Source organism: Poromitra crassiceps (genome assembly GCF_964638095.1).
Source record: "Poromitra crassiceps genome assembly, chromosome: 1".
NCBI lineage: Eukaryota > Metazoa > Chordata > Actinopteri > Beryciformes > Melamphaidae > Poromitra > Poromitra crassiceps.
Window position 1 is genome coordinate 14,437,317 of NC_139623.1, and position 27,904 is coordinate 14,465,220.

The window sequence follows — 27,904 nt, forward strand, 5'->3', positions numbered from 1 at the left end:
GAGTGTCTGGACGAGGCCTGTATGCCTGTATGGCTCTGAGGTGGACAGTGCTCTCATGCTGATCTGGGATCAGCTAGGGCTCAGTCTGGAGAGACGATGATGGCTCCTCTTTCTGTTCTGCTTCAGAGGTCGAATTGAGAACCATGTCCTGTTTCTGCTCTTTCTCTGGCTCCTTTGTCCTGAAACATCAGAGAGAACAACAGTCACAACAGTGAATACAATAGGCAGCCCAAACACTGCCAAACAGTCCCAACAGCTGATTTCTTGGTGTCAGTGTAGTTTGTTATATTATCCAGCAGAGGTCCCTATTTGCCAAAGAATAGTAGAAGGTGTGTGGCGTTGTAGTGAGTGTCATGTTTTTTTTCCTTTTTCTTTTAAATTCATAAAACTTGCATGGTTCTTGAATGAAAGGCCTACAGGAATTGTAATGTAAAATCACTTTGTGCATGAGAAAAACTAAACCAAATTTGTGTAATAAAACTACCAAAACTATTATGCATTACTTATGCATATATTATACTCAAAAACAAATAGGTTATTAGGAATGATCCGTGATGACATGATTGAATGAATATAGATTATACGGAAGCAAGTGAATAGATGAGCAGGAAAGTAGGAGACTAGGAGATTAGGAGAAATGTGTGTACTGGATCACTCGAAAAACTACTGCCTTGTGGTTGTATGCCTCCGCCAACAAGTCAAGTTGCGGTCTACATCCATATCTGTCCAGACTCATACAAGCACAAATACCTTGAAGCCCACGGCACAGTGGTGTGGCCATTCAGCCTTATGGCACTTTAAGCACTGTTTGGGGGAAACTCAACAACATGGCTTATCGTTTTCAACATGGAAAATGGTCCTACCCTAACCCCACCCTACCCCTAACCCTACATCACCCACATCCCCCTAGCCACTCCCCCTAGCCACCCCTCAAACCACGACTCTCTATAACCTTCTTATCCCTAGCTACGGCCCCATTCCCTAAACCCACCCCCTTCCCTCATCATGCCCCTCCCACCACCCACATCCTCCTAGCCACTCCCCCTACCCACCCCCCAGACACAGACTCTCTACAAGCGTCATATCTCTAACTAGTCTGGATGTAAAAACCTCACTCCGATTCTTCCGGCTATGGGCGGAACGTAGGAACCAAAGTGCAGCTGTTCTCCAGGAAATATTTCGCTCAATTCTTGCGTTCCGTTCAGACGTAATGTTATGGAACCGGCAAGTTTCTTCAAGTACTTCTTTGAACACTTTGTTTGGTATGTCCATGCTTCTTCTTTTTCCTCTAACTCGTAGTGACTTGCGAGGTTAGGCTGCCTACTGCTGGATTTCTATGGGGGAACGAAAACACTGTGGACCACCGGCAGATGGACCGGAATGAGCGGCGGGTCTTCTACTGTCTTCCTGCCTGTAGTAACGTGTGCCAGGCTCTCTCTCCTCTGAGAGCAAGCCTGGTGACGCAAGGTTAATCTCTAACTATGGCCCATTTTCCGTAGCCCTGCCCACTTACTGTTCACGCCCCCCTCCCACCACCCACATCCCCCTAGCCACTCCCCCTAGCCACCCCTTGAATCAAGAGTCTCTACGACTTTCCTATCCCTAGCCCCGCCCCCTTCCTTGATGGAACGGACGGACGGACGTGAGGTCACAGTGACCTTGAACTTTGACCACCAAAATCTAATCAGTTCATCACTGAGTCCAACTGGATGTTTGAGGCAAATTTGAAGAAATTCCCTCAAGGTGTTCCTGAGACATCATGTTAACGAGCATGGCAGTCGTGAGGTCACAGTGACCTTGATCTTTGATCTAAATCAAATCAGTCCATCCTTGAGTCCAAGGGCCCTATCTTCGCAAAAGCGGTAATTTAGCGTTTGCGCTCGTTTAACGCCGCGTGCAATGCAAAATAGGGGCGTGCACAAGCGCATGCCTGTTATAATTGTACTGGACACAGGCGTGCCACATGCCAAACCAGGCGTTTCAGCACAAAAATGTGGGGATAGATAGCATTATCCTATCGTCAGCAGCGTGCAATTACTTTGCGCTAAGAGCTTTTAAAAGCACCTCTTATGCACTAAATACCTCGCTGCGCTTGAGCGCTTTTGGATATGTCATGTCTCTATCAGAGCGATGAACGCTGCCGGGGTACAAATGTAATGTTTCCCCATCTGCCGTAGCTGTTATTTTATTTATTTTATCCTTTTATTTTATCCTTATTTATTCGTAGGGGGTACGGTACAGTACATCTGTACATCTGTATATTTATATACTTTCTCTGCCCTTTGGTCTGGACCGCAGTTTTGCTTTGTGCTTTGATACAATGATACATTGTAGCTCTTTCTTGTAATATAAATGTGCCGAGAGTGTAGGCAGTCACTCGCCACACTGCACTTTGCTACTATGCACCTTATATCACTACTGTGCACTTTATATCATTGCTACTGTTGTCATTTGCACTTTAACTGTTGTGCTGCACTTTAAACTGCTGCTCTAGACTGTTCTTATCATGTTTTTATTGTCTTATTTGTTTTTATGTATGTACTTTGTACTACGCTTTTTGCAACCCAAATTGCCCTTTTGGGACACTTAATAAATCTTGAATCTTGAATCTTGAATCTTGAAGTCATTACGCACAGCCTTGCCACGCCAGGACATCAAATTCTGCTGCTAAAATTGGGTATTAGCAGATAATTCGGTGAGGCAATCAACTATAACTCACTGAGAAACTTTTATCACATCGCAAAGAGGGAAATTAATTGAGAAAACTTGTTGGACAATGGACATAGGCTATTTACCTTCACCTATCCCATAACCTGGAGGGTCATTGGCACCACAGACGATCTGTCAATAAGCTCTCTCCATCTCTCTCTGTCCTCGGCACGAGTGAGTCCACTCTATTATGCATGGAGAGAATTACAGCATATTGCATGCCTCGTGCAAACAGCGATCGCGAGATGGGAATCTGATTGGTTTGGATTGATGTAACGCCCAGGCATTGCCTGGTCACACCTGTGAATAATTCTGGTACTTAAGTCCGCCCAAATCCCGTTTGCGCTGGCATTTTGGGGGCACAGATGATTTGGCACAGCTCTAATTTGCGCCTGCGGCAGGTGAAGTGAACGTTTCCGCATCCCCGCAGAGAATTGCATCCCCACCATATTTCGGGGCTGTTTTAACTTAGAAAACAGGGAGGTCACGTCTACCCAGACAATTATATCACTTTTAAACAGTTACATTTCTGTATAAATCATTACAATATGCTCTGTGAGGGTGGGATGCGTTTAGCTGCTATCTTCCCTGCCTTAAGGCACGCGCAAACAGGTGCGTAAGCGCAAATAGGGGATATCGCCTCTACCAAGATAGGGCCCCAAGTGGACGTTTGAGCCAAATTTGAAGCAATTCTGTGAAGGCGTTCCTGAGATATCGCGTTAACGCATACATGGGCAACATACGGCCCCTGTGTGGCCCGCGATGGAATTGCAAAAAAAAAAAAAAAAAAAAAAAAAATTACAGTGCACTTGAACGCAACATGCAATATGCCCGCTGAATAAGTGTCCAAATGTTCATGTCATTCTGGGCAATACTCTTCTGTTATAGCATTTCAGTCTGAAATATGGAATATCTTTCAATAATATTGATGACTAAAAGGCTAAAAGTAATCTCATGTGTAAGAAATGACTGTTCTACATTGAAGTAGAAATTTAAATAATTATCTTGTTGGTTTTGGATTTATTTAGCTTCAAGAGTGCATTTTTGTTCTTGTGTGACCCTCAACACAGGCTTTGAGAATCCCGGGCCACTTACTGATACTTATGCTTAAATTAACCCACTCATATTCTGGTTTATTTCAAGAAAAACATTTCGGCTAGTGGAAATTCTAATTGGCTGGTAACTTTAAAATCTAGCAGCCATATTGGCAGGTGGTGAAAAAAGTTAATTTCAAGCCCTGCAGGGAGAGCAGGTGGTGACATAGGAGTGAGTGAGGAAAAGGATCAAATATTGGTGGTTAAGACTGAATAATGACATCACAATTGTTAATTTAAAATGAGTTATTCCTCTAAACCTGGCTTCAAATGCCCCAAATTTTTCGTGCTGGCGTCGTTCAGCCCTCAGCAAAATCTGGTAGCGAGGACATTTTTTTGTGGCCCTCTCTATCATCAAAGTTGCCCATCCATGGGTTACGGCATGACAATATTTGTTTGGCCCCCGGCAAAAATCTGGGTTTCTCATGTGGCCCCCCATGAAAAATAGTTGCCCACCCCTGCGTTAACGAGTATCGGACGGACGGACGGACGGACGGATGGACGTATGTACATATACAGGCCGTACATGGACGGACAACCCGAAAACATAATGCCTCCGGCCACGGCTATCACCGGCGGAGGCATAACAACAAATCAGTTGGGGAAACACCTAAAACTTTAGGATCAAAGAATGGATTAGGATTCCATAGGAAAGTGTTATGCCAGAATTAGATTAGAGGGGGGGGGGTCAAACGAAACAACCAGCCACTACATTCTCAGTTGACCGACCACATCGCTCACAGTCTCTGGAATTCCTGAACACACACTAATAGAGGTGTTAGGGGCTACTGTAGGGGGTATGTCACTTTGAATGGATGCTTAAGAGCACAGGAGTGCAGTCAGGAATGTTATGCAAGACTGGGTTAAGGGTTTGAGGACAAGGGTCATAATTTTGAAGGGTGACCTTGGCATGGGAGCAGGCCGGTTACTGGGTAGGACGTCCCAGCTAGAGGTAGAGCTGTCATGAGATCAAAAGACAGAATCACATGACGAAGAAACAGGAAGAATCAAATCACAGAATGAAAATGGCAAAGAGGCTGTGCAATTTTTTTTATCGATCCTCTCACAGGACAGCTGGATTGAAGATGACATTTAGCCATTATAAAGGATTCACATTAGGAAAGCCAGTGGTTCCCAAAGTGTGGTCCAGGGACCCAATGAGGTCATTGCCAAGGTTCATTGGGGACTGCCAGCAAAATGAGGAATATTGTCACTGTTATTGCATTTGAAGAGGGGACAGTGAGAGAAGATTATAGGAAAGGCAAATAGTATAGACAGTTGTCCCGTTATATATATGACAACTTAAAAATCCTCTTGTCCCTATGATGAAATCAGATGGAGGTCCATGTCCTAATGTGTATGTATTTTGGCAGTGACATTTGGGAACCCCTGATCAAAGCTGAGGAAAGGTAGAATCACAGCCTGAGCAGTTTGATTATACCTTCCACAGATTGGTTGGACATAGATGGGTGCAGAGGAAACCCACATGGCCCTTTCACAAATTATTTGGTAATTATGAAAGAAAATAATTGATTTGGATAAAGCCATAATCACATTATTGCATCAGAGGCCAGAGGATCAAGTTGCCCCCAGCGCTGATCTATGGTCAGTTTATTTTCTTTCTTTTTTTCTTGTTGAAATCTTACATAGCAAAGAGACACTTGCAAAGATTATGAATTTATTGACATTTCTGTTTGTCAGATTTTCAACATAAAACTCAAATGGTAGATTGGATAAGAAATGTCTCTACAGCCATTTCAAACAGAAAAGCCTCAACAGAATTTTGCTCTGTATATCTTTTGTTTATCATGGCACTAATTGATCCAAGATCAGCACTTAATGACATCATCTGCCAAGCAAAAGTAGTACTTTTTAAAGACGGCACAGGCAACACAGTCAGTGCGGGTTGTGATTTGTTGTTGTCAGTAATGTAATGGGGTCAGGTACTGTATGTCACCTGTTGACCACGACCGTTTCATTGCGGAGGAGTGTAAAAAATCTGCCAAGAGATAGAATAGAGAATGAGACGAGATTGGGTGCCATGTTGGATCTTGAAAGAAATGAGAGTTTCCAGTGTCTGCAGGTAGCCCAGTTAGAGCAGTGCAACAGCAGGCTGGTGGGCGGCGTCGACTGTCACCACTGTTAGAGCAGAAACAGAATGACAAACAGGCCTTACCGTATGGTCTTCACAATGAAGCGGATGATGACTGCTAGACCGACACAGCCACACATAACTCCTATCACTATAGCAGTGACTTCACCTGTAGACAGAGGATGGAGGATGACAAAGGGAGAACAGCAGATGCGTAACATATGCAGGTAATGCAGGTGCAGTGTGGCCCACAGAAGTTTAGGGCCCGCACACACGGCCCTTCTTTATCTCACCACTATCGTCGCATAAAACTCTCCAGATCTACTGACTACATACACGCAGCGACTAAGCTTTCACAGTACTGAATGAGCCAATGCATCATCTCCATGGTGTCACATACATCATTCATTCACCAAATAAATAACAATACATAACACGATTTCAGACGGAAGCCCGTCTTTATTGTCACACGAACACACTACAACACATGCATGCGGCCACAACACACACTCATGATATGTCCTCTGCATTTGACCCATCCAGGCTTGTCCTTTGCCCCGGGGGGCAGGCCAGGAGCAGTGGTCGCTTTTTCTTTCCAGCCCCCGATGACCATCATTGGACCATCATTGGACCAACTTCAGATGTTGTCGTCACTGGTCGGATGACGATCTTCTGCATGTTTTTAGTGGGGGGTTAAGTACGGAGGAACCCCCTGGGGGGTACGGGGAGAACATGCAAACTCCACACAGAAAGGCCCTTTCGACGAGATAGCCCACCTGGCCTAGCCCAGCCCACATAATACACAATACATACAACATGAAACCGTTTTACAGAGTATATAGGGGAGAGTGGGGTGAGTTGTGCCAGTGGGGAAGTTGTGCCACCCCTTGTATCTAGAAAACCATAGAAGAAATTGGTCATGTGACCACACATTTTTGAAGAGGCATCCATTTTACTCACTCTGCAAAGAAGGGAGGCAGATGGCACAAGAGCTAAGCACATTTAAGTTCAAAAAACTGTTTTTTGCCTCTCAAAGTAATTTTTTTATGGTCAAGGTTTATTGATTGTTGTGTCTAGACAATTATAGACAAGCTTGAAAACATTTCACACATGTGTTAGTGTTTTAGTAAGCTACAATATGAGGCTATACTGTTAGCATGATGTTAGCTCCAAACCAGCTATATGATACAAGTTTGTTAAAATGGTGGGGATGGGGTGATTTGTGCCAAAAGGCCTGGGTTAAGTTGTGCCAGTGCAGTTGCAGTTGATTTAGTGAAATTTTATTTAATTTTGTTCTTAAATGTTTAAATAGACCTTGTTGAAGAATACTGCAGTATTGGCAAGTGTAGCCTGCCTCTGTGATAGTTGATTTTGTTCATTTTGAACATAATTTTTATTTCTGAAAATGTTAAATATGTAGGTCAACTGCTGCTACCGTTTAGCCTTGTTTAACCCTGTTATAGTACACTGGACTTTAGTGTTATCTTTATTTTGTCTTGCTTTGATATAGCATTACAGTATATGAGATGAAAATGTTCTGTTTTACTTCAGTAATCAATGGCACAATTTACCCCAACGTATTCTCTCCAAAGGCACAACTTACCCCGCACCGGGGGCAAGTTGTGCCAAGAGACCACTTTTTTAAGAATAGCCATATTTTTTTAACAGTTTATTTAAGATCCAAAGGGAGTGTTCCCAGTGGTGCACAACATCCTGAAATATATTTACATATTGTAGTTGGAGGCATTACTGTCATGCCCTCACTTTAAAGACACCTCAAGTAAAAAGTGGCACAACTCACCCCACTCTCCCCTAGACCTTATTCCCTAACCCTGGACGGCGCCATATTGTTGACATACCGCCCTGCGTGCACACAGCGCTGCAGCTGACAACTAGTAACAGCCTTATTGTCGTTTCTGTTCCATTACAAAATAGCAATGCTAATGACACCAATAAAAACCCCACAGTTGTTATTTGTATGCTGTAGACGGCAGCCGTTAATGCCTGTAATAAATAAACAAAAGAACGAGGTGAACAGACTTTGCTGTGAGGAGCTGTCAGAAAGTTTCACCTGTCTCAACTAACTATCCACACACCTCTCCTGAGCTGCTAATGTATCAGTGTCGCTCCCTTCACGTCTGTGGACGGTAGAGATAGAAACAAACCACGGGGACTTTATTGCTGTCATTACTACAGCCGTGTGTAACGCAGGTCACCATCCGAACACAATTGGAACGATACAGGTAACGCTAACAGCAGCTAGCTTCCTATAAACGCTGCTCCACATAGGCGGTCACTTGAGAGCTGCTGCGTTATGTCAACAATATGGCGGCGGTGGGCGTGCCAGTACGTGAGTGACGTCAATCGAATAAGGTCTATAGTGTCAAGGTGCTGTCGTGGAATTTCCAGGTTGCTGGGGAAGATGGTAAATTAGGAGTCCACAAACTTTAATTCAGAAATAATGTTATAAGTTAACTGTCAATGGTTATAAGACTAAGAAGAATGATCTCAGTTGAATATCAGTTTATTCGCCTCCATGGTTATCTTCTGAGATTTTGTGCCAGCAGCATTTCTCGGGCTGTGGTGCGAGAAGTGACCTTGACTGTTTCAACCATAGGCTTTCTGCGCTCTCCTATCTCGCTGCTTCCTAACAGTATCATTTTAAGGAGGCATTTCTGGACTTCTCCAAACAGTGATCCCAGCTTGTCCTGAGTACATTGACCATTATTAACCCTATCCTGTCTGTCTTAGTGAAAACTATTCTATCTGAGGATATACAATTTACAGAAAGTGCGCCGTCACCGAATATGTTTTCATCTGTTGTGCTGCTCAGACACCAGATTTTGTCAAGTATAGCACGGAGGTCTATTTGCATTGTGATGGGCAGGGCCCACTTTGACCATCTTGCATTGGGGCCCGGTGTTGACTCATTACAACACTCCAGAACAGTGTGAAATATATCTAGGCCTATTATTAAATTATTAGACACACGCATTTCCAAAAAATATAGAGCTAATGTTAATTATAATCCCAAAACAGTTCTCATTACCAAAATAGTATTGCAATAGGGTCAGTCAGACAATAACCTTACCAGAAGTGAGGTCCTTCCAGGATTCTACAACAGATACAAGATTGAATAAAACATTAGAGGAGAATCACAGGGGATTTCACCAGTCTGCCACAGTTCAAAAGACAGATTTGAGTTTGTTGGTTTATCTCAACAGAATTGGATGTTCAGCTGATTGAAATGTGTTTGAAATGGCCAGTCAGTCTTGCTGCTTTTGAAAACAATGTTGATATCACAGCCCTTCCGGTTCAATCACTCACTACAATGAGCACTTCACACAAATTCTTTCTCCTTTGTCTTTGTCTGTCTCCCTCTTTCACTTCTCTCTCTCTCTCTTTCCTCTCCCCTTTTCCCTGTTAGACTCGCGTGATAACAATGGAGTCACTATTTTGTTTTTGCAAATCCTTTTTCTAATCAGCTCGCAAACAAACACAGCTCTCTTCACATAACCTTTCCTGTCTCTCTCTCTGCACTCCCCGTGCCACTCTCTCTCCCACAGTCACCAGTAGACCTAATCCTTCATATTCCCACATTTCTCCCCACATTCCGCTTTTTGCTCTCTGCATGGCTCACGCTAATACCGCTCCCCGTGGCCTACATGCTCACCCACTGGGCTGTTACTGGGCTGAGGTTTGTGCTCAACATGTTGGCTTTGTAACGCCGCCATAGGGGCACAACACGTTGCCATAAGAGTAGAACACACTGCCATAGGGGTACAACACGTTGCCATAAGAGTAGAACACACTGGCATAGGGGTACAACACGTTGCCATAGGGGTACAACACGTTGCCATAAGAGTAGAACACACTGGCATAGGGGTACAACACGTTGCCATAGGGGTACAACACGTTGCCATAAGAGTAGAACACACTGGCATAGGGGTACAACACGTTGCCATAAGAGTAGAACACACTGGCATAGGGGTACAACACGTTGCCATAAGAGTAGAACACACTGGCATAGGGGTACAACACGTTGCCATAAGAGTAGAACACACTGCCATAGGGGTACAACACGTTGCCATAAGAGTAGAACACACTGGCATAGGGGTACAACACGTTGCCATAGGGGTACAACACGTTGCCATAAGAGTAGAACACACTGGCATAGGGGTACAACACGTTGCCATAGGGGTACAACACGTTGCCATAAGAGTAGAACACACTGGCATAGGGGTACAACACGCTGCCATAAGAGTAGAACACACTGCCATAGGGGTACAACACGTTGCCATAAGAGTAGAACACACTGGCATAGGGGTACAACACGTTGCCATAGGGGTACAACACGTTGCCATTAGAGTAGAACACACTGCCATAGGGGTACAACATGTTGCCATTAGAGTAGAACACACTGCCATAGGGGTACAACACGTTGCCATAAGAGTAGAACACACTGCCATAGGGGTACAACACATTGCCATAAGAGTAGAACACACTGCCATAGGGGTACAACATGTTGCCATAGGGGTACAACACGTTGCCATAAGAGTAGAACACACTGCCATAGGGGTACAACATGTTGCCATAGGGGTACAACACGTTGCCATAAGAGTAGAACACACTGCCATAGGGGTACAACACGTTGCCATAGGGGTACAACACGTTGCCATAGGGGTACAACACGTTGCCATAGGGGTACAACACGTTGCCATAAGAGTAGAACACACTGCCATAGGGGTACAACACATTGCCATAAGAGTAGAACACACTGCCATAGGGGTACAACACGTTGCCATAGAGACAGTCCGCATGTCTGGGAACGCCCACAAAATGTTAAACGGCTGGCGCGCCAGTGGGGTAAAACCGCCCATATATCTCATGGGCTGACTCACCAAAAGACGGTGCTGCGGCTCTAAACTACATGTTTGGGGGTTATAGAGCAGAACACAAGACGTCTGCTCAGATGTGCGTTTACTGTGGTGGTTAAATCCCTGATCGTGTCTGCCTGGGCTGGGCTATCAGCTAAATTCTAACTTTGCTGAATGGATAGAACGGGGATTTTTACCCCACCCTGACCACGCCCCCAGCCAGGCTGAGCCAGCTAAACCAGCGTCTATGACGAGATGTGGCCTCAACCTATAGGGGTACAACACGTTGCCATAAGAGTAGAACACACTGCCATAGGGGTACAACACGTTGCCATAGGGGTACAGAATGCTGCCATAGGGGCACAACACAACACGCTGTCATATGGGTATAACATGCTGCCATAGGTGTACAACATAGCCATAGTGGAAGTGGTCCCCAGGAAATTCTGTTTGGTACATAGTGGTAACTGGTCTGAAAAGTTTGGGAACCCCTGTCTTAAGATGACTCCTAACTTCAATACTAACCCACAATGTGCGTAACCTTCATGTTTGTCAGTATGGGATGGGAGAGTGGATTTTTTTTCTCTCTCTCTCTCTAACCTGCAGTGAAGGAGCAGAAGACGGCCCTGTGGTTGAGCGGCTGTGTTGCACGGTAGTTGTCCTGCAGCAGCATTCGGTCGGCATCCTTGGCCTTACTGGAGTAAAGCACCGTCTCCAGCTTCAGCAGCTACAGCAGCGAGGGGGAAGGACAGTTACACTCCAAAAATGTTGAACATTATTCCACTTAACCACTTACGTCTCCTTGCTGCCTGTCAATTGGAAGTGGACTGAAATAGTACAGAATAGTTAAGTTCATCACTTGTCCTGATGTAGTAACGGTGAACCTAAGTGAACCTAAGACAATAAGGTGAATCAGCTTAATGTCTAGTCTTGTTGACAAGTTTTTATTAGTTTAATCCACTAGATGGATGAACTGCATTCCAGTAGTGTTACTACTGCTGCCTTCAAATGGAAGTCGTGAACTCGTGTTTACGAGACCGGAAGTCGTGTACACGACATGCTTGGCATTCAAGTGGTCATGTCGTGAACATAGACTAGAAGCCATGGAGGCTAAGAACTTAGCTACCACTAGCTAGCGAGTGGCTAACTACGTTAATGCAGGAAATGCAAAGGCATAATGACAGAGGAAACTAGATGAGACTGTTGAGAATATCAACATGTTCCTCAGACATATTATAAAATGACTATGAAGAGCTCTATACAATTCAAATGCCAATATATTTACTTTCAATCAACGTCCATGGCGTCAGCCATTTTGTGAAAACGTCACAAGACACATCACAAGTCGTGAGCTTCAAAGCTTTCAGAAAGATTCCACATACCAAGTCATGAATATATGGTCGTGAATATGGTGAATATACCACATGAGGGCGCCGTTCAAGTGGATTTATGTCGTATTCACGGTAAACACGAGTCCACTTGAACGCAGCATTATTCTGTCAGTAGTAAGTCAACTACCGTACTAATGTCAGTTGTTCATGAGTTACAGAATTGTTTTGTCGTATGTGTAAGTATTAATTCTGCACTAATGTTAGCAAAAGAGAACTGCTGCTCCAAGAGAGTATTGAATACTAATTTGCATCATGGTTGTCATAATTTTTATTTTTCTGATGTGAGGTAACGTGAGCGCAGCATTAATCCATTTAGCAAATTCATAGATTAATCTGTTTTAACCGCATGACTTATGAAGCTGATAACTAGCAATTCTAAGTTGAAACTCAAACACATCTAAGCACATTGAGTTAATGATTCAAGTTGAGATGGTTTAACTGAGCTGCAGTATGAGTTTTTATAGTGTAAAAGTAGGACAAACTAGAGGACACTCAGTAGAGTGCAGGGCTGGACTGCAATGTAATTCTACCGGTGCAATGGCCGGTGGGCCGCTGGCTAGTGGGCCGGTCAGGTTGGTGAAAAAGTATGTATTATGTATTTGATTGGGCCGGTAGCATTGATTGGTTAGCGGCCCATTCAGGCGTCAATAATGAATGATTCTGGAGTGAGACCGGCCCTCTAACCAATCAATGTTGTTCCACCGTAGTGTATACGCACACTGTCATGCCCACTTTTAGCCAATGGGTGTGAAAGTTAAATCAGTTCATCCTTGGACCATGACCAACCTGTCAACCAACTTTCGTGGTGTTACATGAATCTGTTTGAAAGTTAGGCGCCTTTTGGCGATTGGTCACGCCTCCATTTGGGGAGTGGGTGGGAAAGAGAGCTCTCCAGCATCACCCCCTCCCCAGCCTCACCTGTGCCTGTGAGATCTGAACCCTCTCATGGAGGAGTGTCCAGACAACGCTCTGGTAGCAGGGTGGCGTGGTGAGGGAGCCATTGTAGCGATAATACCGTCCCAGATCTGTAGGGAGCAGGGCCTGGATGTCAAAGGCTGGGATGGACACTTTTTGGTCTGCCAGTAGGGAATAAGGAGCAAAAAACAGAGTATGTGATGAGGAAAACGTTCTGGAGTCAGAGATTTGTCTTACTTGAATATCTTACACAGCTTACACATAAATGAGCAAAGCTACATAATAGTATCTCTGTATGTATGCATGTGTCTGTTTGATTTTCCTCAGACACTGTCGGCCTGGCAACATTCATATTTGGTGACTGGGTAATAAGGGATGACTAAATGGCCAAAAATGGCTAATTAGTGGCCAAAATGAGTGAATACAGGTTCAGCACCATGGAGACTTCCATTTGTTAGATACTGATGGCTACCTGAGCGGAGTTGGAATCAGCCAGGGAAGTGGATGATGAAAGCCCTCTGGGGAGAAAGAGGAGAGTCTGCATGCCAACTCTGTGAGCGAGGCCTGACTAAATGGCCAATTAGTGATTGTGTGCTCCAACGGGTATCAGCACTAGTTTGTATAACGGTCTTGAAGAAGTGCATCAGCTCTAATAATATAATACAGTTTTTTGAAGAGAAGGAGATTGTATTGTTTTATGTGTTGCAATGACACAGAGAGAGCTGACATCAGAACTGATAAGTTAGTGCTGATACAGCGGCATGGTACAGGAAGTATTGGAACAGAGATGACTGATGAACATTCAGAGCATTCATTAGAAGCAGCACATTGTTAGATTGAACCGGAGTACAGCTGTTGATGTACTAAGGTTGCATTTTCCACAACAGTAAGGAAAGTTTAAAACATGAAGCTACTCCGGCCAAATATCACCAATCGATCAATTCAGTCAATCTGAAATGGAAACAGAAACTATAAATTAAGTGATGAAAAGTGTGGTGTTATTGTTCCGACAAAAAGGCCCATGTTGTTCATTACGGACTTCAACATTTGACTGACTTTTTTCTTTTTAGAAAATATTAATAAACACAAAATTGTTAACTAAGAAACGAAGACTTAAAGTGTAAATTAACAGATTTAACAGAATTAACAGTTAGGACAGATTTGAGTCTGGTTTATATCATTTTAGTAGAATCACCTGCATGTCTGATGCGGCTCAGGTAGTTGAGGATGTTGCCAAATGCCTGGTTGGTATCCTCACCTGTCTGGAAAACCAAAATACAACCTTGAATTGCTCATTACATTTATCAAAATGAAGGAATCAGTGAGCTAATTAGCTAAAAGTATTAGCAATAGCGTGTGTGTGTGTGTGTGTGTGTGTGTGTGCGTGTGTGTGTGTGTGTGTGTGTGTGTGTGTGTGTGTGTGTGTGTGTGTGTGTGTGTGTGTGTGTGTGTGTGTGTGCGTGTGCGTGCGTATGTGTGTGTCTGAGGCAGTTGTCACTGTGTTGAAAAATGTTGTAAAAGCTCAATCATTTCCCCTGCCCTGGACTTAGTCCCAAAAATCCCTAAAAGTAAAGGATGGATTTTTTTAAATTAAATTACTTTATATATGTAACCACTCAAACAAAGCTTTAGCAAGTCACGTTTTTTTATAAGCTTTAGCAGTGTCTTCATTACTTTATGTAACCACTCAAACAAAGCTTTAACAGTGTCTTCATTACTTTATATATGTAACCACTCAAACAAAGCTTTAACAGTGTCTTCATTATTTTATATATGTAACCACTCAAACAAAGCTTTAACAATGTGTTCATTACTTTGTAACCACTCAAACAAAGCTTTAACAGTGTCTTCATTACTTTATATATGTAACCACTCAAACAAAGCTTTAACAGTGTCTTCATTGCTTTATATATGTAACCAGTCAAACAAAGCTTTAACAGTGTCTTCATTACTTTATATATGTAACCAGTCAAACAAAGCTTTAACAGTGTCTTCATTACTTTATATATGTAACCAGTCAAACAAAGCTTTAACAGTGTCTTCATTACTTTATATATGTAACCACTCAAACAAAGCTTTAACAGTGTCTTCATTACTTTATATGTAAACCACTCAAACAAAGCTTTAACAGTGTCTTCATTACTTTATAACAGTCAAACAAAGCTTTAACAGTGTCTGCATTACTTTATTATGTAACCACTCAAACCAAGCTTCATTACTTTATATGTAAACCCTTCAAACAAAGCTTTACAGAGTCTTCATTACTTTATATGTAACCACTCAAACAAATCTTAAACAGAAACTCCAAACCACACAGAACAAAACCATAAGATATATGAAAAGATAAGAAAGATGTGTGAAAAACGAGATGTTGACTAGAGAGTAATTGCAACACCTTCGCTGAGATCCCATTTGTATATACCAGATGTATATTTTATGTGTCATTGATAGACAGTTCTTTTTTCTGTTTTTCTTTTATAAAGTACATTGTGTAATACTAAGGTTTTGATATTTGAGGGACCCCAGTGGAAATAAGCAGGCTTCTAGTTTGTAACTTTAAGCTGCTTTACTGGGATATTACTGGATCATTTTATTCTTCGATTTACATAATGTGTACTTGTATTAATGTAAATGTATAATGCTTTTATGTATTTTTGATCCGAAATAAACCAAACCAAACCAAAGCTTTAACAGTGTCTTCATTACTTTATATACAGTATGTAACCACTCAAACAAAGATTTAACAGTGTCTTCATTACTTTATATAACCACTCAAACAAAGCTTTAACAGTGTCTTCATTACTTTATATATGTAACCACTCAAACAAAGATTTAACAGTGTCTTCATTACTTTATATAACCACTCAAACAAAGCTTTAACAGTGTCTTCATTAAACATTGTTGAGTATAATATAGATTAGCCTGATTAAAACCATCCTGATCACAGGAGCTTTTGCTCCTCAGATCAGTCTGGACTTAATTCAGCTTAGTAGAGTAAACACACAGCCATAATAAGTACAGTTATTGCAGAAATAGACAAGAGTAGGCTTAAAGAAAAAAAACGGCCTGTTTGTCGACGGGCAACAGAATGACGCAAGCTGAAAGGTATGCTTGGCGTCCAAACTGCAGTATAAAGATAAAGAAATACATACCTAGACCTGAGTTTTGCGAAAGGCCTGTTGCCTAATGCACTTTTTATACTCTCTTTTTTTAAGTTTTGTTGTGATGCTTTTAAATGTCCATTTTATTCTCTTCTTTTATTATTTTATTTCCTGTCATCCATTTTATGTGAAGCACTTTGAATTGCCTCTGTGTATGAAAAGTGCTATACAAATAAACTTCACTTGACTTGACTAGGCACCAGAGGAGTTTCTCAACAGAAAAAAGTGCAAAGTGACTGCCTACTTCCTGCTTCAGCACTGTACCAGAGATTGTCATCCACCATTTATTTTTCCATAGACATTTCCTAAAATGCGTATAAAAAATAGTTTTACTTGTTCAAACCAAATGGTTCAGATATATTTAGAAACAGGAGAGACCACATAACATTTCACTCGGACCAAAACGTAACAAAATTGCGGATTTAAAGAAAATATTTTTTCTATGTAGTTTCTTTAAGTTTTGGTCCAATTGAAATGTTCTATGCTCTCTCCCAATTCTAAATATAGCTGGACCGTTTGGTTTGACGAGGTAAAACTATTTTTAAACATGTTACGAAATGTCTATGGGAAAATAAAGGGCGGATAAAAATCTCATGGTACAGTGCACCGCTGAAGCAGGAAGTAGGCAGTCACTTTGCCTCTCTATAATAATAATTCACTGTTCCCCCAACAGGATTTGGATTTGATTGAATCCAACCCTGATTGGCTGAAGGAGTTGTCTGTCAAGGCAAGTATTCCCGCAAAACATGCAGAAGATCAGATCGTCATCGTCATCCGACCAGTGACGACAACATCCGAAGTTGGTCCCCGGGCGCTGTACGAGAAAAGCGACCACTGCTCCTGGCCTGCCCCCCGGAGGAAAGGACAAGCCAGGATGGGTTAAATGCAGAGGACAAATTTCACCGGCCACCGTCAGCATGTGTGTGTTTGTGGCCATCCGTGCATGTGTTGATGTGTAATCGTGTGACAATAAAGACGGGCTTGTCCGTCTGAAATCGTGTTAAACTCAAATCAATGTGGGCGGCTGATCTGCGGAGCGAAACACTATAGGTCCTGTGATCAGTCTGCTTTTAACCAGGCTATAAAATATAGATAGTTCCTCTCTGGGGTATAATGAGGACCCACTCTCTTGACTATAGATCAGCTCTTCTCCTGCGGCCTGCCTGTACGTTGTCAGGCCCTGAGTGAATAATATTCCCTGCAGAATATCAAATCTCTTCCAGAAATGGTCATCTGGCATTAAGTATGGCAGTGATAGTCAACTTGCTGCCGAATGGCCCCCTGACCATTTTCTAATTTACAATGAAAACTAACGTTAAATCAACTTTGACTGATTGGGAAATTGATTATTGGAGGTGAGGCTGAGCTAAATCCGTTACAAGCCAAATAGACAATCTAAGCGATAAAATACATAGCCTAAAAATTAATAACTTTGTTCACTCACATTGCACAACCTGCTCATAATCTACCTAGTGACTAGAGGTGACAACAATGTGACAGAGTAGAACTTCTGTCCTGCGAAATCACTACTCACTACACACACACACACAGAGGGAGAGAGACTTTATAAAGTCTCACTAATTGTCACACACCTGAGTGTGCGAAATTTGTTCTCCGCATTTGACCCATCCCCTGGGGGAGCGGTGAGCGGCAGCAGTGCCGTGCTCGGGAATCATATGGTGATCTAACCCCCCAATTCCAACCCTTTGATGCTGAGTGCCAAGCAGGGAGGCAAATGGGTCCCATTTTCATAGTCTTTGGTATGACTCGGCCGGGGATCAAACTCACAACCTCCCAGTCTCAGGGCGGACACTCAAACCACAAGGCCACTGAGCTGGTTATGTTAACCAAGAACCCCGTAACGTTCCCCAAAACTGGCAAGTTGACAATGTTAAAGACCCTGGAAACCGAAATCCACAAAAACCTTCTAACTATGTAATTTAGGGTCTTATGTGAGTAATTATAAGCCTCAAAAAGTTTGAGACATTAGTTTCAACCCAAATCCTAAATATCGCCATTTCAATATTTACAATTTTTCGTGAAGCAGCTTTGAATTGGGCAGTGCTGAACTGCTTCAAATTCCCCTCCTTGTGACATCACGAGGACGAGCCAATCAGTGACGTAGCTTGCAGTTGTCCATTCAACAAAACCTTCGTGCCCCCGCAGCCTGCTGGGACTCTGTCTGAATGGGGCCCATTCGTATGAGTATTCCCAGTAAATAGCCAAAGCCAGCAAGGACAATCGAACTCCAATCCACCCCACCTCTCCCCCTCCCCACCTCTCCCTCCCCCGATTTTGGAGCTGGTTCAATGCGACATGCCCAGACATTCCTCCAGGGAGCATGAAGGGATAATTCTGCCTTGTTTCTCCATGACTTTCAAACCTAAATTGATATACTTTGCAACGTTCATCATCGTTCAAATTTGGCTATGTTCCTGTGGTGTGAAGAACTCAAAATGCATATTTATTTGGGGGTTCCATGGTCTTTAATGCTCGGTGTTGGGCAAGTTACTTTCAAAATGTAATATACTACATATTACTAGTTACTTTCATTTGAAAGTAATAAGTTACTTTACAATATTACTGTCTGTGTAGAGTAACTGGTTACTTATTACACTACTTTTGCATTACTTTTACCAAAACAACAGCAACAGCAGAATGACATCGCTGCCCCGGAACCATCCCGAAAAAATATTTCAACCGACTAAAGTCATAGTGTAAACAATCTAAAATTCTAAATGTTATTCTTTTCCTTTGTTATTGTCATCTATAGTGGTTATTTGCATAAAAACACAGTTTGATTAGGAAATTATTGTATCTTTTTTAAATATGTGCTTTGATTTAATCAAATGTAACTCAATTTGTAACTTGAGTTACTTGACAAAGTAACTGGTATAATATTACTGAAATCCTATAAGTAATAAGTTATATTACTGAGTTACTGCTAAAAGTAATATATTACATGTAATATGTTACTTTTGTAACGAGTTACCCCCAACACTTATGCTAGCTTTTGGACTCCTGTTAACGTAAGCCCACTTGTTGAATCAAGGCTATCTCTAGCCCAGGCGTCAGCTCTGGCACGCGAAGAGTTAACCAGTGGCATGGCAGCACACAGTGGCTTTAGCTCAGGAGGTAGAGCGGGTCGGCCAATGACGCAAGGGTTGGCGGTTCGATCCCCGCTCCCTCCCAGCTGCTGTCGTTGTGTCCTTGGGCAAGACACTTAACCCTCCTTGCTCCCGATGGTGTGTAGGCACCCTGTGTGGCAGCCTGCTGCCATTGGTGTATGAATGGGTGAATGTAGACTACCTACTCATTGTAAAGCGCTTTGGATAAAAGCGCTATATAAATGCAGGCCATTTACCAATAAGTGCACAATTAAGATGTTTTTGTAGAATTTGTGTGTGTGTGTGTGTGTGTGTGTGTGTGTGTGTGTGTGTGTGTGTGTGTGTGTGTGCGTGTGGCTGTAATAATAGGGTGACTTCAGGTATTATGGGACACTTTTTGACTTCAGGTATTATGGAACACTTTAAATATAGAGCGTCTATTTTCATGCCTGATGAGTGAAAATAAAAAGTTTTTCTTTTTCTTTAGTTTTTATTTTCACTCATCAGGCATGAAAATATACCCTTAAAGTGTCCCATAATACCTGAAGTCAAAAAGTGGCCCATAATACCTGAAGTCACCCTATGTGTTTTCACCTCAATGAGAATTCCTAGAACAGCCAGGCCGTCCCGCTGTGTCATAGCCATGGATATGTTGGGGTAGAGCTCCGAGTTATAGTGCACCACATGGAGCTGTGGAGAGGAAGAGCAGTTAGTCAGTCTGTCCATTCACACTGATGAGAGAGAGAGAGAGAGAGAGAGAGAGGAAGAAAGAGAAAGCAACACTTTTCTCAATTCTCACTTTTTTCCACTTTTCTTCTGAGAATCGTTCTCATTGCTGATCGATAGAATGAGAGAAAAACAGGAGGGAGGGAGAGATAGAGAGAGTAGAGAGAGGGTGGGCTGAGTGCTGACATTGAGAGAAAGGAGAAATAACGAGTGAGCAGACTGATGTGGATGAGAAAGAAATGAATTGCCTCATTACGTAATAAGACCACTTGTGCATTTCAGGCTCTCTCACTCTTTTTTAAACTATTGTTTCTCTTCTTCTCTTCTTTCATATATTTTCATTGTTTTCTTTTCAGTGTCTCTTTAATCTGCTTAAATTCCCTCTCCGTTTTTCCGCTCCAACCACTCACCCTGAGGACACTGGCATGTTGGATATACCTGACTGTTGGATACCGGACACTGGCATACGTGGACAGTGGCAGATGGGCAGGAACTGAGGCGCTGAGCCTTCTCCTTCTCCTCCTTCTCCATTCTGCCCCCATGCTTCACTCCAAAGTTCATGGCATCACCGTCTGGCTGTGTCTCTGATCTCTTGGACTTCCTGTCCCTTCATCTGTTTCCATGTGTGTGTGTGTGTGTGTGTGTGTGTGTGTGTGTGTGTGTGTGTGTGTGTGTGTGTGTGTGTGTGTGTGTGTGTGTGTGTATGTGCGTGCGTGCGTGTGTGCGTGCATGTGCATACAAACGAGGTAATTGAGCTACTTAATGTCTCGCCATAATAAGTTATAACCTGATATATTAAACAATCAGTTATGCCATTTTGCTCAGTAATTATGCTAATTAATACATTAATTAGCAAATATTTGTGTTGGCATTTGAACTAAGTATGTAAATGCATTAAGAATATGTATTCGGTGCCGTTTGTTTGTGTGTCTGTTTGTCAGTAGGCCTGATTTCCATGAAACTTCGTGGAAGGCTGTAGCATGGCCCAACTGCCCTTCTAGTTCACAATAAATCTGTTTTTCCTCACTAAGCTTTCATGTGAATACCTAAGCATAATTCCCAAAAATGAGAGTTTTTGTCCACGTGGTCAGGCATGTCCAGTTAAAATATGCTTCTAATCCATCCGATTGTTGTTCTGATTTAATCTGCTGTTAATCCCTCTGTTTAATGAGTATAAATCTGATTACAATTAAAGCTCACTTGCAGCATTTACATCCAAATGTTAGGAATGTTGTTGTGGAAACCAATTTTAGTAATCTAGACAACCTGCACCAATATCTCAAAGTCAAAGTTATTGGCAAATAAAGTGATTCTGATCATTGTATTACTGTATTACTTACACATTATTAATTTCAGCAACAAAATATCATTCTACCTTTCAGCAACATTGCATCCTTAGAAGCTTCACCTGCACACACCTCACCAAAATTACTACTTATATGCTGAATACATTTTCCTCTTCTTCTCTGGTCTGTAGATTTGAGTTTGGTCTCATTCTGCAGTTAGAAAATTTCAATCTTGTCTCACTTTGTTTGCATCTCGACCCACACTTTGCATTAGATGTCATCATATATTTTCTGCCTCAAGTCAATGCAAATAATGTCCAAGAATTAAGTCACAATTATGCTAACTTCAATTGCTCTTTTAGTGTAAAATGTTACATCCTGCAGAAAAGCACAGTGGACTGTCATCACACCCGTTTTCCACCACCTCCCTTTAATCTTGGTCTTCAGTCCGGGTCTTGATTTGTCTTGTACTGCTTACTGCTAACACACCTGTGTTTAAACGTACCTCTGCATCTGCACTCCGTCCGTTTATGGCGTGTTCACTACCTCCATGGCTCGGGCCACCACTGCCCCAGTGGAGGTGCATCTGTGCAGCTGTGAAGAGCCAGGGCAGCCCCCCCAGCCCCATCCAGTCTGGAAGATCAATCACCACTGATGGAGGGAAGGAAATAAGAACAGAGTTCACTTGAGTCAGACTGAGGGGAAAGAGAAGAAAACTGGACAAGAAATAATAGGTAGGCCGTTAACAGAAATGTACACAATTGTGAATATCAAGATTTTTTAACATTCTTTACTCATCACTTGAATTTGGCCCAGAAAATCGCCATGACTTTGCTGCCAAGCTACCTGTGAGGATGCTGAGTATCAAGAGACTGACAATCAGGTTGCTAGGATAGCGGAGAGCATGTCAGTGGGAGATGAGGTGGTTGCTAAAGTTACCTGTGTGTCCATTATTGTAGAGGGTGAAGGGCTGGTTACCATGCTGGCTGTAGCCCAGCGGGGTCACAGGCTTCAGAGTGGGGTCATACTTGGTCTGGGTGGTTACCACGTCAACAGGAGACTGGGAAGATCCACCGCAGTCTGGGAAATACTCCGACCACTCAGACTGACCCACCAAGCCTTTGGGGAGACCAAAGACAGAAACACTGATGTCAACAAATCACACAGCTGGTTCATCCATTAATAAGCTTCCATTGATCAATCTCTAATTATGCAGGGAAAGTGTACCTTGGTGTGCTACACAGGTCCATGGCCCCACGGGTAGAGCGTAAATAAAAAGCACAATGTTTACCTGTACAGCGAAGGTAATCCACAATGTACAATCTTGGGGTCAAACAATATTAGAATAGGAAATTAAGTCTGTGTCATTATATGAGACATGCATTTATGACTGAGCTATTCACAGGCTTACAGTAATAGGGTGAAAGGTGCTCTCTTTGAAAAATGTGGCAAATTGTAGGACTATTAAAGAGTTGATGGCACAGGGAAATTGGAAATTCTTAAATTACTAAATCAATAAATATATGGATATCGTAGGGAACCAGCATTGTGCACGCTTGTGCCCGCCCCCAATTTGCATTGCGCAGACGTTAAACGAGCGCAAACGCTAAATTACCGCTTTTGGGTCCATAGGGCCCATGGAGTCATAGGCCAAAATTAATTTGTTGTATGATTAAAGCTTGTTAAACGTTCTACTAGTCTCTCATTATTGAAATTAGTATTCATATTATTTTCCATTACTTCTTTTCTGTTAGTTATTTCCAACAAAAAGGTTTCGTCGAAAGAGTGATTACAGACAGAAAACAAATCGGCAAAATCCTTCTTCCACTTTAATGATGTCTTGGACTATTTTCAATAATGTAGACTACTTAACAGCCAATGCCCAGTTCGTCATATCACAGTGCACGCCCCCTTTCTTTGAGGATGTATAACCCATTCATTGTTAGGCTCGCCCCCTTTCTCTGATGCTGTCTCCTCACCCATTCACAGTTTACCACACATGTGGCAATAACCAATCAGCCCAAGGTATTCCTCTCCAGCTGATCCCAATCACCTAATCAGCGTAGTATATCAGGGTCCATGTTTTACTCTGTTTGCTATGTGCTGTGTATGTGCCATGTCATTCTCAGTTGCTGATCATCATCGCTGAAGCAGTTGTTTTCGCCCCACCTCCTCCCCTGACCACCACCATCGGTCATGACTCCTGATTGAAGAATTCCCTATGGGGGATTTCCTATCCTATTCTTCACTGACGACGCCCTCTCATCATCTCAGGAGAGCGTCATCATATCATGGAGTCATACGCCAAAATTAATTTGTTGTATCATTAAAGCTTGTTATACTTTCTATTAGTCTCTCATTATTGAAATAGTAGCACCCCTAGCAGAGCTACAGCCACCGTTTTCTAATGTTACCTCCATTGGTATCCTACTAGATTTTCTGGGGCCTAGTCTATTAATTTCCTTCCAAAACTGTTGAGGACTATGAGTTTGCAGGTGGTCAATATGTAATGAAAGGCCTCTATCAAACGTGCACTTTACGGTGCGCAACCTCTTGTCAAACTTGGCTTGCTTTTCTTTAAGATTTACTCTCAGCTCCTCCCTCCGTTTTTTGTCAATACATCTTAAAAACCGTTTCTCAGCTGTTCTTACATTAACCCACAGGTTTTGTAGTTGGGGGTTCCAGTAAGGTTTGTAAGCTTTTCTAAAACCTTTATGGTTATTACATTTCTTTCTGATGCAGTTGTTCAATGCTGATAGTGAATATGAGACTCAATGACTTGTTAAGCTGCACTTGTTAAAAATGGCTTAATTTCATTTTAGTTATAGCCAGAAGACAAACTTACAGTTTTATCAGCTCTTAAACAGCTTGAGAATCATCTGAATAATATATGGAGAAAAAAGGGAAATTAAGATTTTGGCTCCTGAATGAAATATCCACTACAAAACCTGACACCCACAACATTGATATAAATACAAATTAAACAATCATACTTTTTAAAACATAGAGGGAAACTTAGGCTGACAAAAATATAATACTTAAGTATATAATACTAAGTTTTACGCTACAATTTTAGAGATTGATTAATGAAGCGTTAGTATTTATTTCATTTTATTTCATTTTATTTCATTTTATTTGATCAAAAATAGATATTTGGATGGATTTTGCAATGAACATTGCATTCATTCATTTACAAACACAGGCACATTAAACATACAGAATTAAATGAAAAGACAGATAAAGAAAAGAGATGCGGCTCTAGTGAAATAGAAAGAGGGGCGCCTGAGTGAGGCACTGGCATGCTGAGTAAAGGGAGAGTGGTCTGCGCAATTGAATAATAAAAGAAAGTTAGAATAAAGAGTGTGAAAGAGAGTGACAAGTGAATCTGAATTTGAATTGCGAGGAGAGGGCGGCTGGAGAAGAGGCTCCCCAGCGCCACATTTTTTTTTAGAAGAAAAAGCAAATCCAAATGTATGTCTGACTGCACTTCTTTTTTACAAGACACTTATGTTTATGTGGAAGGACAAGAAACAACAAAAACAAATACAGGTAGGTAAGATAAACAAGAAACAACAAAAACAAATACAGGTAGGTAAGACAGTACAGTGGTTCTCAACATGGAGTTCAGGACCACCAGGGGTCCTTGAGGGGGTTCTAGGTGGTCCCCAGCAAATTGTTAAACTTCACCATTATTTCATTTACAAGAAGTTAACACAATTAGAGAATTCAGAATGATGATTTGTTTGATTGTAGTTGTGTCTCTACCTACATTAGATAGTCATGGAATTCTGGATGACTAAATCATATCTAACAATAATAGTCTCAGATTTGTGTCCAAGAGACAAAATCAGATCATATGGGGCTCCGTGGCCCTACTGTGGACTAAATTAGGGGTCCTTGATATGAATACAGACATGGCTCTAATTCATGTCTCCCCCCGTCTCTCTCTCTCTCTCTCTCTCTCTCTCTCTCTCTCTCTCTCTCTCTCTCTCTCTCTCACACACACACATACACACACACACACACACACACACACACACACACACACACACACACACGCATACACACACACATGCGCACATACACAGATTTTACATTACATTAGTGATGCATATATACACACTCCACATCATCAACCCCTCTCCCCATGCCTGCACCCCCACCTCGCACTGCTAATCTGTTCCCTACCCCTGACCCCCAGCTCCACCCCCCTGCACAGCCCCGCACCGCAAACCCAACTTCAAAAGTGTGTCCGGCGCCCCTGCCATTGGTCGCCATGGAGGTCCCCATGGCAACCAGAGGCCGAAAATTCTGACCCTCTGTGCTGTTCTACCTCTCCTAGCACGCTGTCTCTGTCCTGAATACAGCCAGGAACAAAGCAATAGCTTACACACTCACTCACTCACTCACTCACTCACAAGCATGCACACACTCACAATGTAAGACAGGCTTTCACATGTCACATGTCACATCTCACATGGAAAGTAACATCTCTCAAAACATCTCATTCTAGTGTTTCCGTGTGACAAGATGTGCATTTCAAAATCATCTTTCCGCTTCGGCTAGCTGCACAAACAGCCACACGCCATGCTGTGTCACACAAACATGCCTCACACACACTATAGTGCAGGGCCTCACTCATTCATGCATTGTATATGAATCACTCACATGATGACGACTTGACGTTTTCCAACAAGAAAAAAAAAAACTACAAAATTCAAGAAACATCTCGCTGAACGCATCACGACCGTTTGGCAGCTGCTGCTTTGAGATTTCCCCACATGTTACAATGTAATAAAGCGTATGGGCAAAGACTGTGTAGCGCCAGTTTGCTCCTGGCACTGCCACTACAGTTTGGTGTGTGTATTCTGCATGTACTGTGCTGTTGCTTTTGACTGAATACATACAGAAAGTGGCAGTGTGTGTGTGTGTGCGCCCATTCATTCCCACAGTTTCATTGTCCACGGGATAGGCCACCAGTGTGTGTCCACAATACAATAAACACATAGGTTATTGTGTGCTGCAACAATACAGCCGGTCGGATCACAGGGCACTGCTTTACTATCCGTTTGCTTTGCCCCGTCCCATCTCCCATCCCTCTCTCTGTCCAACACCCTCTCTCCTCCCTGCTCCATCACCTCTGTCTTTCCTGCTCTCTCTCTCTCTCTCTCTCTCTCTCTCTCTCTCTCCCGATCTAAACTTCATCGTCTCTGTGAGAAGGTTCGTTCATGCCAGCTTGGTGAACTGTAACTAATATAGACAGAGAGGGAGAGGGAGAGGAAAACAGAGTTGAGAAGGGGGTGGGAGATCCAGGGAATTATGCACATTGTACTGAAGTTAGCTTTTATCGTAGTCCTAATGATTTAGAGACACACTGTTAACATAAGCAGTGAAGAAAAGAAAGCGTACACACAGATTGTTCTTAGGTTAGTTTCGTATCTCAGTTGCATTCAGTTGCACTTACCAGTGTAGGTCCAGTAAGTTTCCTCTGAAAAAGAATAAAAGAGAAAATCTTAAAGCGCTGCTTTCACCCAGTTCTTGTTCTTTTAGGACCACGTTTGACTTTCACCCAGACATTAAAAAAGGTGTCATATCTGAGAATATGAGCCTTACAAATCACATTTTCCTTCAACACTACAATATGTCATGTCTGCATCACTTCTAATATTACATATGCAACCAATGTTGTTCCTAATACTATCATGTTATAACTAATTAACATGCACTTGTCAACGTACATCTATTCCTCAAATAGCCTACTACTTATGGATTTTACTATGGCTTGCTTGGAGGCTAACACTGAAACACGCAAACTCTCTACAACAACAACACCGCCACCAGGACAAAACAAATCACATGATGCTGATTATTATGTTAAACAAGATCTTACCGGGAGCTGGGACAGCAGTCCATTGGCAACACAGAAGCATGAGAGAGAGAAAAATACCCAAAGAGTCCATGTTAGTCCTCCTCGCCCACACAGAAATGAATGAAAGTAGACAGAGGATGAGGAGTGAGGGGGAGCAACAGAGAGAGAGGGAGGGAGAGAGCGATGGAGAGAGACCGGGTCCACTGATCCCACCTGCTACAGCTCACTTTAACAGGCAGAGTGTGTACGTTACATGCTGGCTCCACATGGCACACAGGACACCAGTGAAGGTCGCAGCAAGGGACAGATGGAGAGAGAGAAAGTATGAGAGAGAAGAGAAGGAGATGAGAGAGAGGGAGAGAGAGAGAGAAAGAGAGAGAGAGACAGAGAGAGAAAAAGAGAGAGAGAGGGGGGCAAGAAAGCAAAGAGAGGGACTAGTGCAGGGGTGGGCTTTTTTTTTGCCGAGGGTCATACTGACCTACATCAAGTAAGCGAAGGGCCACACATTGGCCATCGTACCTTCGTGGGAGTCTCCCTCGTTTTGTTTTTCTTTGAGGACCTTGGGGGGATTGAGATGGTCCAGGGGCCAGGTCCGGCCCTGGGGCCGCATTTTGCCCATGTGTGGACTAGGGCTTAGGAATGAGTCCAGTGTTGGTTACTGAAAGGGGAAGGTGACA

At 42.6% G+C, this 27,904-nt stretch overlaps 1 protein-coding gene across 1 annotated transcript; it reads right to left on the reverse strand.

Moving 5' to 3' along the window:
* Positions 1-73: 73 nt before the first annotated feature.
* ca14 (carbonic anhydrase XIV) lies at positions 74-27,875 on the reverse strand (the record flags this gene model as incomplete). Its single annotated transcript, XM_083639307.1, has 13 exons — positions 27,747-27,875; positions 26,823-26,846; positions 22,298-22,477; positions 21,864-22,009; positions 19,941-20,036; positions 14,274-14,340; positions 13,082-13,239; positions 11,373-11,499; positions 8,987-9,010; positions 5,980-6,064; positions 5,761-5,802; positions 4,708-4,761; positions 74-179 (listed from the first exon to the last, which is right to left on the reverse strand). The coding sequence occupies exons 1-13, from the start codon at positions 27,844-27,846 to the stop codon at positions 74-76; spliced, it is 1,209 nt and encodes a 402-aa protein (XP_083495433.1). The 5' UTR covers positions 27,847-27,875.
* Between the last annotated feature and the right edge of the window lie 29 nt (positions 27,876-27,904).